At 47.9% G+C, this 15,188-nt stretch overlaps 1 protein-coding gene across 1 annotated transcript in view; it reads right to left on the minus strand.

Moving 5' to 3' along the window:
* The window catches only part of SEC23IP (SEC23 interacting protein), a 208,178-nt gene that overhangs the window by 129,804 nt on the left and 63,186 nt on the right, over positions 1–15,188 (minus strand). The window contains exons 5-6 of the mRNA XM_073684597.1: positions 14,293–14,382; positions 1,703–1,820 (exon numbers count right to left, since the gene is read on the minus strand). Coding sequence (XP_073540698.1) covers positions 1,703–1,820; positions 14,293–14,382 — 208 coding nt within the window. The remainder of the gene's footprint in view (positions 1–1,702; positions 1,821–14,292; positions 14,383–15,188) is intronic.

The raw sequence follows: 15,188 nt of genomic DNA on the forward strand, positions 1-15,188 counted from the left end.
CAGAACCAAGAGAAGACAACATTCTGGATTATACAAATACAGGTCTGTCCTTCTTGACCCACCATAGAAACACACACAAGTTCTGAAGTCAACACAAACACAATAGTGCATTTCTCTTGGTTTAAGAAATCTAGATGTCTGGCTAATTAAGATAAGAAGCTGTTTCATCACACCCCTCTCCTCCTGGAGAGGTTTCTGGCGAGCTTGGAGGAGGGGGCGTAAAGGGTAGGTACTGTTGCATCGGCGTCCCTGTACGCTTCCCATCCTCTCCTCCCTTGGCAGGGACACCCGACTCACTCATCGCCCGGCCCTCGTCCCGTGCATAATCCTCCTCCTGCTTCCCGGGGTCTGTGCACTCCTGGCATATCCTCGGGCCTGTGCCCTTCGGGCGGTCAGGCGCTCCCGGTCTCTTAAAGAGACAGTGTAGACCGTCCAAAAGTGTCCCCAGCCAATGGCACGTTTACTAGTTCTCAGGTCCCTTGTGCCTGCCTGCACACCAGCTGTACCTGCCAGCATCTGCCATGCCTACCTGTATAGCAGCCATACCTTCCTGCACCTACTGTGCCTGTATACCAGCTGTACCTGCACCTGCTGTGCCTGCCTGTATACCAGTCATTCCTGCCTGCACCTGCCACTCCAGCTCCCTGCCCCTTTGGTGGTCAGCTGCCATGTGCCACAAGTCCATCCTGGAGGAGCACCTGGTGAGCATCTGGAGCCAAGTCTTACACCGCCATCAGGGGTCCTGGCGAATAGTCAGGTGTTCACCTAGTTAAGCCCCTCCAGGCTCTCCTTGGTCCCCAGCACAGTGGTTTCCACTACCACAGACATTACAGAATGAAAGAAATAAAAATTATAAAATAAAAAAAAGGTAATCTGACTAGGGAGATGACATGGAGAAGATGGTCAAGGGGTGATTAGGAGTTTGTGATAGGATTTATTGAAACTGAGCTAGAAACGTGATTCTTTTGTATCGACAGGACAGCACTGTCTTCTGTCTCAGAACAACTACAAGGAAAGAAGAGAGGCACAGCCCCAGTGCGGCTATGTATAGCAAATATTGGGCATATACGGGTCTATCACAGTGACCAAAAAGTCAGGAGCCAATAGGAAAAAATCCCTGCTGTTGCCAGGTGCAGGCAGGCAGATCTCGGTGGGCGTACTGTGCATGCGCCCGCCATTCTGCTACAGGAGAAGGAGGAGGTGGTGCTGGGGGAATGGGGGCTTCGGTGCTAAGGTATGGTGGGGGCCTGGGGAGATCATTTCTCTCTCCTTAACGCGATTATTGTTATTTGTTGAATAACAGCGATCCTGTGATAGGAGACCGGAAAAACTAGTCCTGATGGTGTAGTCCAGGCTTTCAGCTACCCCGGGAGCTGAAACGCTGGAGATTTTCTGACTCTAGGGGCGCTATCACCTTATTCCCAACCACCGTTTTAAAATGGCGATGAAAGAATAAGTGGCCGCTGTTTTTAAGTGCATCAGCGGTCATTAAGGAGTTAAAAGTGTAGAAGGTGACAGGTTCTCCAACAAGAGGGTCATCTGCACCCCCCATGCATTACAGAGCAGAATCACAGTGACCCCAGAGATGTTCTGCAGCTTCTCTGTGGGCCACGTCTAAGCCTATGGTCCCAGAGATATGCCGGAGGATGCGCCAAAGGTGAAGGCGGCTACCAAGTACATAGAGTCTGCAGGGCTAGATTACCGTCTGGTATGTCGTCATGGTCGTCCACGCCCCTCTTTACTACGCGCGGTCTGGCCTGACCATCCTGAGGGGTACCCCACTCATCTGGGATGGCGCTGTGCTGGAACTGGACGATCACCTGGAGATTGGACACAGCACAGGAGTCTTAAACTACTGTCACACAACAGGTGCTGGAAGGGACCAAAACCAGGCCGCACTCCGGCCAATGATAACCAATACGGCCGCTCAGAAAAGCATCTTTATCCCAAACCAAATGTCAACAGCAGAAAATAATTGCAGCATTTACCGGTCTCTCTGGCATTTCAGATGGTGCTCACTTATTCATGGGTATGGGTGAGCAAAAAACATCTTATCCCATACGGATCAACTCTATAGCATCGGACCTATATGACACACAGTAATTCTGTAACTTAGGAAAGTATATTTGGTCTTGTAAATTTTAATAACTTCTGCTATGTAAAACCAGATGCCATATGGATGACCATGCAAATGAAACGTAATTTCTGGATAAAAATGTGACTTTTGTTTGGCTTTGAATGAACTTGTATTTATTCTGCCTTTCCTATATAGAGAAATGTGTATAATGCCATCATAAACCCCTGATATACAGTACAGACCAAAAGTTTGGACACACCTTCTCATGTAAAGATTTTTCTGTATTTTCATGACTATGAAAATTGTACATTCACACTGAAGGCATCAAAACTATGAATTAACACATGTGGAATTATATACTTAACAAAAAAGTGTGAAACAACTGAAAATATGTCTTATATTCTAGGTTCTTCACAGTAGCCACCTTTTGCTTTGATGACTGCTTTGCACACTCTTGGCATTCTCTTGATGAGCTTCAAGAGGTAGTCACCGGAAATGGTCTTCCAACAATCTTGAAGGAGTTCCCAGAGATGCTTAGCACTTGTTGGCCCTTTTGCCTTCACTCTGCGGTCCAGCTCACCCCAAACCATCTCGATTGGGGTCAGGTCTGGTGACTGTGGAGGCCAGGTCATCTGGCGTAGCCCCCCATCACTCTCCTTCTGGGTCAAATAGCCCTTACACAGCCTGGAGGTGTGTTTGGGGTCATTGTCCTGTTGAAAAATAAATGGTGGTCCAACTAAACGCAAACCGGATGGAATAGCATGCCGCTGCAAGATGCTGTGGTAGCCATGCTGGTTCAGTATGCCTTAAATTTTGAATAAATCCGGGGGCGTGGCCGAGTATGTGAGCAGACGTGAGGCAGAGGAGCTCCTGAACCCTGACCTGTAATCCTTCCTGTCCGAGGGAAATACTACATCTGAGAGGACTTACCGGGTGGCCTGGGGTCTCAGGAGTGCGGGGGAGCAATCGGTGGTGAAGTACGGGATGACCCGGCGAGACAGCAAGCAGAGACAGGCGGCCAGCGCATCGCAGCATGAGGGCCAAAATGGCGCCGCGGCCTCTGAGGCAGGGACCGAGACTCCAAGGCAGCGGGAGAAGCGTATGGAGACGGCGATCCAGCTCTCCAAATATGCACACGGCGGAGGAGCTGAGGAGCCTGCACCCGATCAGAATGTGCAGTCATTAAAAAGCACGGTAACGGAGGGGGATGTGGAGAGGGCAGCGGGGGAGGCACAGGAGAAGCCATATCAAAGGAAAATACAGACTCCCAATCCAACAACTACCCCCAGCAGGGAGGCTCAGGTTACCAGTGATGCTGACACAGTGACAAAGGATGATGAGCCTACTTTAAAAGATGTGCTGCTGGCCATCTCACATAGCAAAGCAGATCTCACTGAACATATAGGGTCTGTGAAAATAGACATATCTCATACGCCATGACATGCAGAAAATGAGGGAGCGCCTCACTGCAACAGAAGGCAGAGTGGGGGATTTGGAGGATACTGTGTCTCCTATGACTAAAACACTTAAAACAGCTACTGACTATCAACTATTTACTCAACAAAACGGATGATCTTGAAAATCGCCTAAGAAGAAATAACGTGCGTATTGTGGGAGTGCCTGAGAAGGCGGAGGGCAGGGAGGTGGTGGACTTTTTTGAGACATGGCTGCTGCAATCCTTTGGAAAAGATAAATTCTCTAGAATGTTCGCTATTGAGAGGGCACACAGGGTCCCCACCAGACCTCCACCGCCTGGGGCAATGCTGCGTACAGTTCTAATCAAAATGCTGCATTTTCGTGACAGAGATAAAAGCCTACAGTTGGCGCGGTCGGCTAATGACTTATGTATAGAGGGGGCGAGAGTGTCCTTCTATCCTGACTTCTCTGTGGAGGTTGAAAGGAGACGCGCCCAATTTCAAGATGTGAAGCGCAGATTGAGAGCACTTCAAGTACCCTATGCAATGCTATATCCTGCACGGCTGCGGGTCACAGCACTGGGTGAAACTCATTTCTTTGATTCACCAAAGGTGGCTGTAAAGTGGCTGGACTTAAAAGAGACAAATCCGGGCGGGCTGACACCAATTTTGAGAAGATTCTTGACAGAATATAATATAATAATCCAGGGATTTTGAATTCTAGTGGATAATACTCCTCTGTTGCCTACTGAATTTATGATTATTATTTTTCAGTTTTTGTATACTGCTTATAACCTGGCTCTCATATATACCTCGGGCAGGCCAATATACTTATATGGCTGTTGAGGTGCTGGTTTCACCTACAATGTATAGGCAGGGATAAGACATTCTGCTGTTTGAATGTTCTGGGAGCGTTGTATGGGGGGAGTGAGGGGGTCTCTGATGCATCTCATGCTGCGGCGCCTCGTGTGCTTAAGGCCTACTAGGCTGCATGAGGCTATACACCAGACTCTACATGTTACGGCTGCTGGTATTCATTTGATTAAGGGGGGGGGGGGGATGTTAAATGAGGTAGCGGGGGGGGGGGGGGGGGTAAAAGAACAGAACTTACTTTGTTTGGTGCAGACTGTGTATTAATACAATACTATAATCTTGATGGTCAGACACACGAGTGGGTGCGGAGGGGGGCATGTGACAGTTCATCTTCAATCGTTAAAACATGGTCAAGCAGATTAATGTAGTATCCTGGAATGTCAGGGGTATGGGAGATCACAACAAAAGATTTGCGGCACTTAAATATCTTAAGGAATATCGGGAGTCGATAATCTGTCTGCAAGAAACGCATTGCAATACGGGGGCCGCTGCGGCACTGAGCAAGCTTTGGAGGGTCCGGCCTATCATTCTACACATAGTACTTACTCTACGGGGGTTAGTATATTGATTCATCTGAATTTACCCTTTGAATGTGAGAGAAGTATCTGTGACAGAGGGTAGGTATGTGTGTCTAGTGTGCAGAGTGGCTGGGCTTAGAATGTGACAGAGGGTAGGTATGTGTGTCTAGTGTGCAGAGTGGCTGGGCTTAGAATGTGACAGAGGGTAGGTATGTGTGTCTAGTGTGCAGAGTGGCTGGGCTTAGAATGTGACAGAGGGTAGGTATGTGTGTCTAGTGTGCAGAGTGGCTGGGCTTAGAATGTGACAGAGGGTAGGTATGTGTGTCTAGTGTGCAGAGTGGCTGGGCTTAGAATGTGACAGAGGGTAGGTATGTGTGTCTAGTGTGCAGAGTGGCTGGGCTTAGAATGTGACAGAGGGTAGGTATGTGTGTCTAGTGTGCAGAGTGGCTGGGCTTAGAATGTGACAGAGGGTAGGTATGTGTGTCTAGTGTGCAGAGTGGCTGGGCTTAGAATGTGACAGAGGGTAGGTATGTGTGTCTAGTGTGCAGAGTGGCTGGACTTAGAATGTGACAGAGGATAGGTATGTGTGTCTAGTGTGCAGAGTGGCTGGGCTTAGAATGTGACAGAGGGTAGGTATGTGTGTCTAGTGTGCAGAGTGGCTGGGCTTAGAATGTGACAGAGGGTAGGTATGTGTGTCTAGTGTGCAGAGTGGCTGGGCTTAGAATGTGACAGAGGGTAGGTATGTGTGTCTAGTGTGCAGAGTGGCTGGGCTTAGAATGTGACAGAGGGTAGGTATGTGTGTCTAGTGTGCAGAGTGGCTGGGCTTAGAATGTGACAGAGGGTAGGTATGCGTGTCTAGTGTGCAGAGTGGCTGGGCTTAGAATGTGACAGAGGGTAGGTATGCGTGTCTAGTGTGCAGAGTGGCTGGGCTTAGAATGTGACAGAGGGTAGGTATGCGTGTCTAGTGTGCAGAGTGGCTGGGCTTAGAATGTGACAGAGGGTAGGTATGCGTGTCTAGTGTGCAGAGTGGCTGGGCTTAGAATGTGACAGAGGGTAGGTATGTGTGTCTAGTGTGCAGAGTGGCTGGGCTTAGAATGTGACAGAGGATAGGTATGTATGTCTAGTGTGCAGAGTGGCTGGGCTTAGAATGTGACAGAGGATAGGTATGTATGTCTAGTGTGCAGAGTGGCTGGGCTTAGAATGTGACAGAGGGTAGGTATGCGTGTCTAGTGTGCAGAGTGGCTGGACTTAGAATGTGACAGAGGATAGGTATGTGTGTCTAGTGTGCAGAGTGGCTGGGCTTAGAATGTGACAGAGGGTAGGTATGTGTGTCTAGTGTGCAGAGTGGCTGGGCTTAGAATGTGACAGAGGGTAGGTATGTGTGTCTAGTGTGCAGAGTGGCTGGGCTTAGAATGTGACAGAGGGTAGGTATGTGTGTCTAGTGTGCAGAGTGGCTGGGCTTAGAATGTGACAGAGGGTAGGTATGTGTGTCTAGTGTGCAGAGTGGCTGGGCTTAGAATGTGACAGAGGGTAGGTATGTGTGTCTAGTGTGCAGAGTGGCTGGGCTTAGAATGTGACAGAGGGTAGGTATGCGTGTCTAGTGTGCAGAGTGGCTGGGCTTAGAATGTGACAGAGGGTAGGTATGCGTGTCTAGTGTGCAGAGTGGCTGGGCTTAGAATGTGACAGAGGGTAGGTATGCGTGTCTAGTGTGCAGAGTGGCTGGGCTTAGAATGTGACAGAGGGTAGGTATGTGTGTCTAGTGTGCAGAGTGGCTGGGCTTAGAATGTGACAGAGGGTAGGTATGTGTGTCTAGTGTGCAGAGTGGCTGGGCTTAGAATGTGACAGAGGATAGGTATGTATGTCTAGTGTGCAGAGTGGCTGGGCTTAGAATGTGACAGAGGGTAGGTATGTGTGTCTAGTGTGCAGAGTGGCTGGGCTTAGAATGTGACAGAGGGTAGGTATGTGTGTCTAGTGTGCAGAGTGGCTGGGCTTAGAATGTGACAGAGGGTAGGTATGTATGTCTAGTGTGCAGAGTGGCTGGGCTTAGAATGTGACAGAGGGTAGGTATGTGTGTCTAGTGTGCAGAGTGGCTGGGCTTAGAATGTGACAGAGGGTAGGTATGTGTGTCTAGTGTGCAGAGTGGCTGGGCTTAGAATGTGACAGAGGGTAGGTATGTATGTCTAGTGTGCAGAGTGGCTGGGCTTAGAATGTGACAGAGGATAGGTATGTGTGTCTAGTGTGCAGAGTGGCTGGGCTTAGAATGTGACAGAGGGTAGGTATGTGTGTCTAGTGTGCAGAGTGGCTGGGCTTAGAATGTGACAGAGGATAGGTATGTATGTCTAGTGTGCAGAGTGGCTGGGCTTAGAATGTGACAGAGGGTAGGTATGTGTGTCTAGTGTGCAGAGTGGCTGGGCTTAGAATGTGACAGAGGGTAGGTATGTATGTCTAGTGTGCAGAGTGGCTAGGCTTAGAATGTGACAGAGGGTAGGTATGTATGTCTAGTGTGCAGAGTGGCTGGGCTTAGAATGTGACAGAGGGTAGGTATGTATGTCTAGTGTGCAGAGTGGCTGGGCTTAGAATGTGACAGAGGGTAGGTATGTGTGTCTAGTGTGCAGAGTGGCTGGGCTTAGAATGTGACAGAGGGTAGGTATGTGTGTCTAGTGTGCAGAGTGGCTGGGCTTAGAATGTGACAGAGGGTAGGTATGTGTGTCTAGTGTGCAGAGTGGCTGGGCTTAGAATGTGACAGAGGGTAGGTATGCATGTCTAGTGTGCAGAGTGGCTGGGCTTAGAATGTGACAGAGGGTAGGTATGTATGTCTAGTGTGCAGAGTGGCTGGGCTTAGAGTTTGCCTAATCGCTCTATATGTTCCTCCACCTTTCTCTATACAGACTCTGCGACAACTATTCCCGTGGATAACGGAATTTTCTACCATACCCCTGTTAGTTATCGGTGATTTTAATATGTATCTACACGCTGAGCTTGATAAGTATAGGGGTAATGTGGGGGGAGGGGCTGCTCAAGAGACATCGTTGGCAAGGGTCCTGCAGGAAATCAATCTGGTGGATGTGTGGCGGGCTCGATTCCCTAATGTTAAGCAGTATTCGTGTTATTCAGCATCCTATTCCTCTCTGTCCAGAATGGACCTGGCTCTGGGAAATAGTCATCTGGTTCCTCTAGTTACTAAAGTAGAATACTGCACGAGATTGTTATCTGATCATTCCCCATTATTGGTTGTTCTGGGGGTCGATCCTGGCACCATAAACAGAAGGGCACTGTGGAGGTTTAACCCCTACTGGCTGGACGTGTTTGGGGAACAGGTGGATTTAGCAGGTAAATTAGATCATTTCTTTAAAGACAATAAAGGCTCTGCTCCTTTAGATACGGTATGGGAAGCCATGAAGGCGTTCTTAAGGGGGATCCTGATTAAGGAGATTTCCGTGGTTAAATCCAGAAACAGGGCTCGTCTTCAGGAGCTGCGGAGGGAAGTAGACATACTGGAACAGAGGTATGTTGAGTCTCCAATTATAGAGAACAGGGAACACTGGATACGGGCACAGGATACACTAAATGACCATACATTGAAACAAGCAGAACATAAACGATTCTTTCTTAAACAGCAGTTTTATGTGGAGGGAGAGAGTGCAGGGCACGTGCTGGCCACTATAGCCAAGGCCCAGACTGGGGCTCCTATGATTGCACCTATCAGGGATACTAGGGGTGCGGTAATTACTGACTCAAAGGATATAATGGAAGAATTTTTTCAGTTCTACAGACAATTATATGCGTCCAAACTGACTAAGGAGCAAAGGGACATAGATCTATACCTTCATGATATGCAAATGCCATGTCTAACAGATAGCCAGAGAGAGCAACTAGATGCACCAATCACCCTGGAGGAGATGCAGGAAGCTTTAAAAGATTTTCAGAATAACAAAGCCCCTGGTGCTGACGGGATCCCCGCGGAAATTTATAAGGCGGCTGGGGGGGTTTTTACTTCCCAGGTTACTGGAAGTCTTTAAGGAAGCGAGGGAGGGGGGGGCCTTGCCGACTTCAATGAGGGAGGCTAACATAGTTCTTTTGCTTAAACCTGGAAAGGATGCACTAAACCCCGAATCATATAGGCCAATATCCTTACTCTCGGTAGATGTTAAAATTCTAGCTAAGGTCTTGGCTACCAGATTAGGGGCGGTTATTACGCACCTGATTGCAGAAGACCAGACTGGGTTTATACCGGCCAAGTCAATGGCAATTAATCTGCGTCGGCTGTTCCTTAACCTACAAATGCAGCCGCACAATGTGGGTGGTAGGGCAGTGCTATCGCTTGATGCCGCTAAGGCTTTTGATAGTGTCGAGTGGGAGTACTTATGGGCTGTTTTGAGAAAGATGGGATTTGGTGCTGAATTTCGAGCCTGGGTGCAACTTCTATATAACAATCCGGTAGCTCAATTAGAATTAATGGCAATCTTTCTGGTAACATTGAAATGGGCAGGGGCACGCGTCAAGGCTGCCCGTTGTCCCCCCTACTATTCGCCCTGGCTGTGGAGCCATTGGCTGTTAAGCTTTCTTCCAGCAGTGAAATTCAGGGTTTCCGCTACAAAACACTGGAGGAGCGGGTGGCCCTATATGCTGACGACCTTCTGTTTCTGGGTGACACGGAGCAATCTCTGATGGCGGCTATGAATCTAATAACGGAGTTTGGAGATTATTCTGGCTTGCGGATTAATTAGGACAAATCAGTCCTTATGCCGGTTCATGGTTTGTCTCAGAATACGAAGGTAGGGAGTACCAGCTTGAAGGTTGTGCGGGAATTCAAATATCTCGGAGTTAGAGTGACCGCATCTATCGGAGATTATATTCCTTTAAATTTACTTGAGCTGCTTGCCAAGTTTCAACAAAAGGCCAATACTTGGAGTAAACTTCCCCTATCAATGGTAGGTCGAACTAATCTAATTAAAATAGTGTTAATGCCCCAATTATTATATATCCTTCATAATTCACCTGTCTGGATCCCCAGGAGAATATTTTATAAGTTTCAGGCATTGTTTCGGGAGTTGATCTGGAAAAAAGGGGTGGCCAGAATTAGTTTGAATACACTTCAAAGGCCTAAAGATCAGGGGGGACTAGCCGCACCTAATCCATGGATATACTTTCTGGCCTCTCAGACTCAACAGCTGGGGTTGGTTCAGGGGAACCTGGATAAACTGATACGTCTACTCTCACACAATCTGCCAATTACCTCCTTTTTAGAAACAGGAATCTCAAGGTGGGATGCTAGGAGACACCTCCCGACCCTAACACTTATGGGGAAAACGTGGCAGAAAATCAAACTGCTGTTGGGAATGAAAGGCTTCACCCCGTTTACTCCGCTGTGGCATAATGCGGGCCTTCCAGAGATCCATAAATTGAAAGGATTCGGAATATGGGAAAAATTGGGAATAACTAATGTGGCGCAAATATTAGAAGGGGAAATACTTAAATCGTTCCAACAGATAAAAGACGAATATTGTGTCCCACAAACCAGTTTCTACTTTTATCTCCAATTGAGGCACGCATGGTTTGTACAGCCACGACATATGCAGAGTAAAATCCAACATCATCTACTGTTTAACACATTATTATGCCATAGAGGTGGGAAGGGAATGATATCCAGAATTTATGGGATACTTATGCAGCAATTTCAGTGGGACAGACCCTTAAATGTCAAGGAGAGGTGGGAACGCGACATTGGTACTATATCCTCAGAGGAGTGGGAAGATGTGGTGGAGAGTGTCCCGACATTATCTACATGTGAGGCACATAGACTCTCACAGTTGTATTTATTACATAGAGTATATAGAACCCCCAAATTTCTACAGCGCATTGGGGTAAGGAATGACAGTATGTGTCCGAAATGTGGAGAGGAAGGAGCAGATCTTATGCATATGATGTGGACGTGTAGGAGGGTCGCTGTATTCTGGAATGAGTGTGTGCAATATATTAATATGGTGTTTGAGTGTAATTTACCCCTATATTCTAAAGTGTGTGTATTAGGCCATGTAGAAATAATAGGATGTGAAGAGGATGAAATAATAGCTATTAAGAGGACTCTATACCAGGTCAGAAAGCTTCTAGCCGCACATTGGCTGGATCCCAGGTCAGAAAGCTTCTAGCCGCACATTGGCTGGATCCCAGGTCAGAAAGCTTCTAGCCGCACATTGGCTGGATCCCAGGTCAGAAAGCTTCTAGCCGCACATTGGCTGGATCCCAGGTCAGAAAGCTTCTAGCCGCACATTGGCTGGATCCCAGGTCAGAAAGCTTCTAGCCGCACATTGGCTGGATCCCAGGTCAGAAAGCTTCTAGCCGCACATTGGCTGGATCCCAGGTCAGAAAGCTTCTAGCCGCACATTGGCTGGATCCCAGGTCAGAAAGCTTCTAGCCGCACATTGGCTGGATCCCAGGTCAGAAAGCTTCTAGCCGCACATTAGCTGGATCCCAGGTCAGAAAGCTTCTAGCCGCACATTGGCTGGATCCCAGGTCAGAAAGCTTCTAGCCGCACATTGGCTGGATCCCAGGTCAGAAAGCTTCTAGCCGCACATTGGCTGGATCCCAGGTCAGAAAGCTTCTAGCCGCACATTGGCTGGATCCCAGGTCAGAAAGCTTCTAGCCGCACATTGGCTGGATCCCAGGTCAGAAAGCTTCTAGCCGCACATTGGCTGGATCCCAGGTCAGAAAGCTTCTAGCCGCACATTGGCTGGATCCCAGGTCAGAAAGCTTCTAGCCGCACATTGGCTGGATCCCAGGTCAGAAAGCTTATAGCCGCACATTGGCTGGATCCCAGGTCAGAAAGCTTCTAGCCGCACATTGGCTGGATCCCAGGTCAGAAAGCTTCTAGCCGCACATTGGCTGGATCCCAGGTCAGAAAGCTTCTAGCCGCACATTGGCTGGATCCCAGGTCAGAAAGCTTATAGCCGCACATTGGCTGGATCCCAGGTCAGAAAGCTTATAGCCGCACATTGGCTGGATCCCAGGTCAGAAAGCTTCTAGCCGCACATTGGCTGGATCCCAGGTCAGAAAGCTTATAGCCGCACATTGGCTGGATCCCAGGTCAGAAAGCTTATAGCCGCACATTGGCTGGATCCCAGGTCAGAAAGCTTATAGCTGCACATTGGCTGGATCCCAGGTCAGAAAGCTTATAGCTGCACATTGGCTGGATCCCTCCCCTCTCAGGTTCCAAGAATTCCTGGATAGAATGCGTCTTTTATTGAGATTAGAAGAGGGAGTGTACAAAAAACGGAAGGCTATACGGAAATTTGACAAAATCTGGGGTAAATGGAGCACGTTTCATGGTCATTATGTCATGTCTAATTTAAATATCACTTGAGATTGAAATGTTGTGGTCTCCCATATTCTGTATAACTAATTGCTGATTGTCGGATGCTATGCTATATATACTTGGATCAGTTTATCAATGCCTTAACGGTCAAATAAGCTATATGATAGTACACGGTCTGTAATAACAAAATTTGCTCTTGTCATATGGTTCTTGGGGTTGTACTGGGTAGGGGGAAGGGGAATGGGTGGGTTTTGAGAGGCACTACCAGTTTGGTGATGTCTCACTGTTGTTTATTTGTAATGTTGAAAAATATGTTAATAAAAAATATCTGATTCAAAAAAAATTTTTGAATAAATCCCCAACAGTGTCACCAGCACAGCCCCCCACACCATCACACCTCCTCCTCCATGCTTCACGGTGGGAACCAGGCATGTAGAGTCCATCCATTCACCTTTTCTGCGTCGCACAAAGACACGGTGTTTGGAACCAAAGATCTCAAATTTGGAGTCATCAGACCAAAGCACAGATTTCCACTGGTCTAATGTCCATTCCTTGTGTTCTTTAGCCCAAACAAGTCTCTTCTGCTTGTTGCCTGTCCTTAGCAGTGGTTTCCTAGCAGCTATTTTACCATGAAGGCCTGCTGCACAAAGTCTCCTCTTAACAGTTGTTGTAGAGATGTGTCTGCTGCTAGAACTCTGTGTGGCATTGACCTGGTCTCTAATCTGAGCTGCTGTTAACCTGCGATTTCTGAGGCTGGTGACTCGGATAAACTTATCCTCAGAAGCAGAGGTGACTCTTGGTCTTCCTTTCCTGGGGCGGTCCTCATGTGAGCCAGTTTCTTTGTAGCGTTTGATGTTTTTTGCAACTGCACTTGGGGACACTTTCAAAGTTTGCCCAATTTTTCGGACTGACTGACCTTCGTTTATTAAAGTAATGATGGCCACTCGTTTTTCTTTACTTAGCTGCTTTTTTCTTGCCATAACACAAATTCTAACAGTCTATTCAGTAGGACTATCAGCTGTGTATCCACCTGACTTCTGCACAACACAACTGATGGTCCCAACCCCATTTATAAGGCAAGAAATCCCACTTATTAAACCTGACAGGGCACACCTGTGAAGTGAAGACCATTTCCAGTGACTACCTCTTGAAGCTCATCAAGAGAATGCCAAGAGTGTGCAAAGCAGTCATCAAAGCAAAAGGTGGCTACTGTGAAGACCCTAGAATATAAGACATATTTTCAGTTGTTTCACACTTTTTGGTTAAGTATATAATTCCACATGTGATAATTCATAGTTTTGATGCCTTCAGTGTGAATGTACAATTTTCATAGTCATGAAAATACAGAAGAATCTTTAAATGAGAAGGTGTGTCCAAACTTTTGGTCTGTACTGTATATCCCCCATAGTTCACGTGCTGCAGCTGTGTCCATCAGACAATGTGTGTATACATGACTGACAAAGAGACACGTCAGTACAGAAAGACTGAGGAACGAGCCCAAAAAGAAGAACAGCCATCAGCCGACTTCTGGAGAGGAAAAAACAATAGACCTACGTCTGCAAAGGTTTTATCATATGGAGTCTGTAACTAGTGTAATATAGCCCCGATTGTCCCCGCAGCGTCTCAGCTTCCACCATAACCCATGGTAGGTGCCCCCTCTCAGCTTCCACCATAACCCATGGTAGGTGCCCCCTCTCAGCTTCCACCATAACCCATGGTAGGTGCCCCCTCTCAGCTTCCACCATAACCCATGGTAGGTGCCCCCTCTCAGCTTCCACCATAACCCATGGTAGGTGCCCCCTCTTGTGCAGGATACATGTGATAGAGATAGGGGTTATATATGACCCGCCATATGGCCCGCCAGTCTAATATGTCTGCTCCCCCTGAACGTTACCAGAGGCAGAACTACAACTTCTGTGTGCAGCATTATGTGCTCCTGCTGTCGATGACACTGTTATATCCTCCTAGCCTATTATATGCCTATGACGGCACGTTGGGGCTCGCCTGTCGTGCTGGGATTGGCACAGTTTTGCAGCAGGTCAGTTGACTCATGACGATGGGAAGAGATGGTGGCAGGGATAGGCAGGTATTACACACCTTAGGGTTGTGCATCACAATAGTCTCTCCTCCCGGGAACTCCAGCCTCCGGTGCCACTGGTTACTGCTCACCGCCTTCTTATACTCCATCTGTACAAAACACAACCACGATTAGTATGGTCTGGGTGATCACACGCCATCACTGAATGCTCCCACAATTCCCTGCTCTGAAGGCCAATCATTCTGCTCATCCTCAGCATTCATATCAGAAGACCCGGTCACAAACAAGACATATACTGACCATATAGGAAAACAGGAATATGCCATTCACCGGGAGACAACTCCTACGGGAAGAGGAATGGTGGCCGATACTGGCTTCCAACATTTGTATAAAACATCAAGAAAAGAATATAAAGCTGGGACCAGGACTAGTAGAGGGGCTACTCCACCAACTGAGAAGCCAGACCATACTGGAGAGACCAGTGTCGAGGAACTAGACTTTATGGGGGAACTTCCCTGTTACATGAGATTGGTGACAGAAGACTCTGGGCTTCAGGAATCTGTCGGGTCTAAGAGTCTAAGGTTTACTTGATTGGATCAATATCTCTTCTCCATTTGACGGCAGGATCTCGTGTGTAACCCTCATCTCTCCTCTCCATCTGATGGCAGGATCTGGCGTGTAACCCTCATCTCTCCTCTCCATCTGATGGCAGGATCTGGCGTGTAACCCTCATCTCTCCTCTACATCTGATGGCAGGATCTGGTATGTAATCCTCATCTCTCCTCTCCATCTGATGGCAGGATCTGGTGTGTAATCCTCATCTCTCCTCTTGCATCTGACGGCAGGATCTGGTGTGTAACCCTCATCTCTCCTCTCCATCTGATGGCAGGATCTGGTGTGTAACCCTCATCTCTCCTCTCCATCTGATGGCAGGATCTGGTGTGTAACCCTCATC

The sequence above is a fragment of the Phyllobates terribilis genome, unplaced genomic scaffold, assembly GCF_046119375.1.
Source record: "Phyllobates terribilis strain yellow unplaced genomic scaffold, ASM4611937v1 Scaffold_5__5_contigs__length_657084704, whole genome shotgun sequence".
NCBI classification, from domain to species: domain Eukaryota; kingdom Metazoa; phylum Chordata; class Amphibia; order Anura; family Dendrobatidae; genus Phyllobates; species Phyllobates terribilis.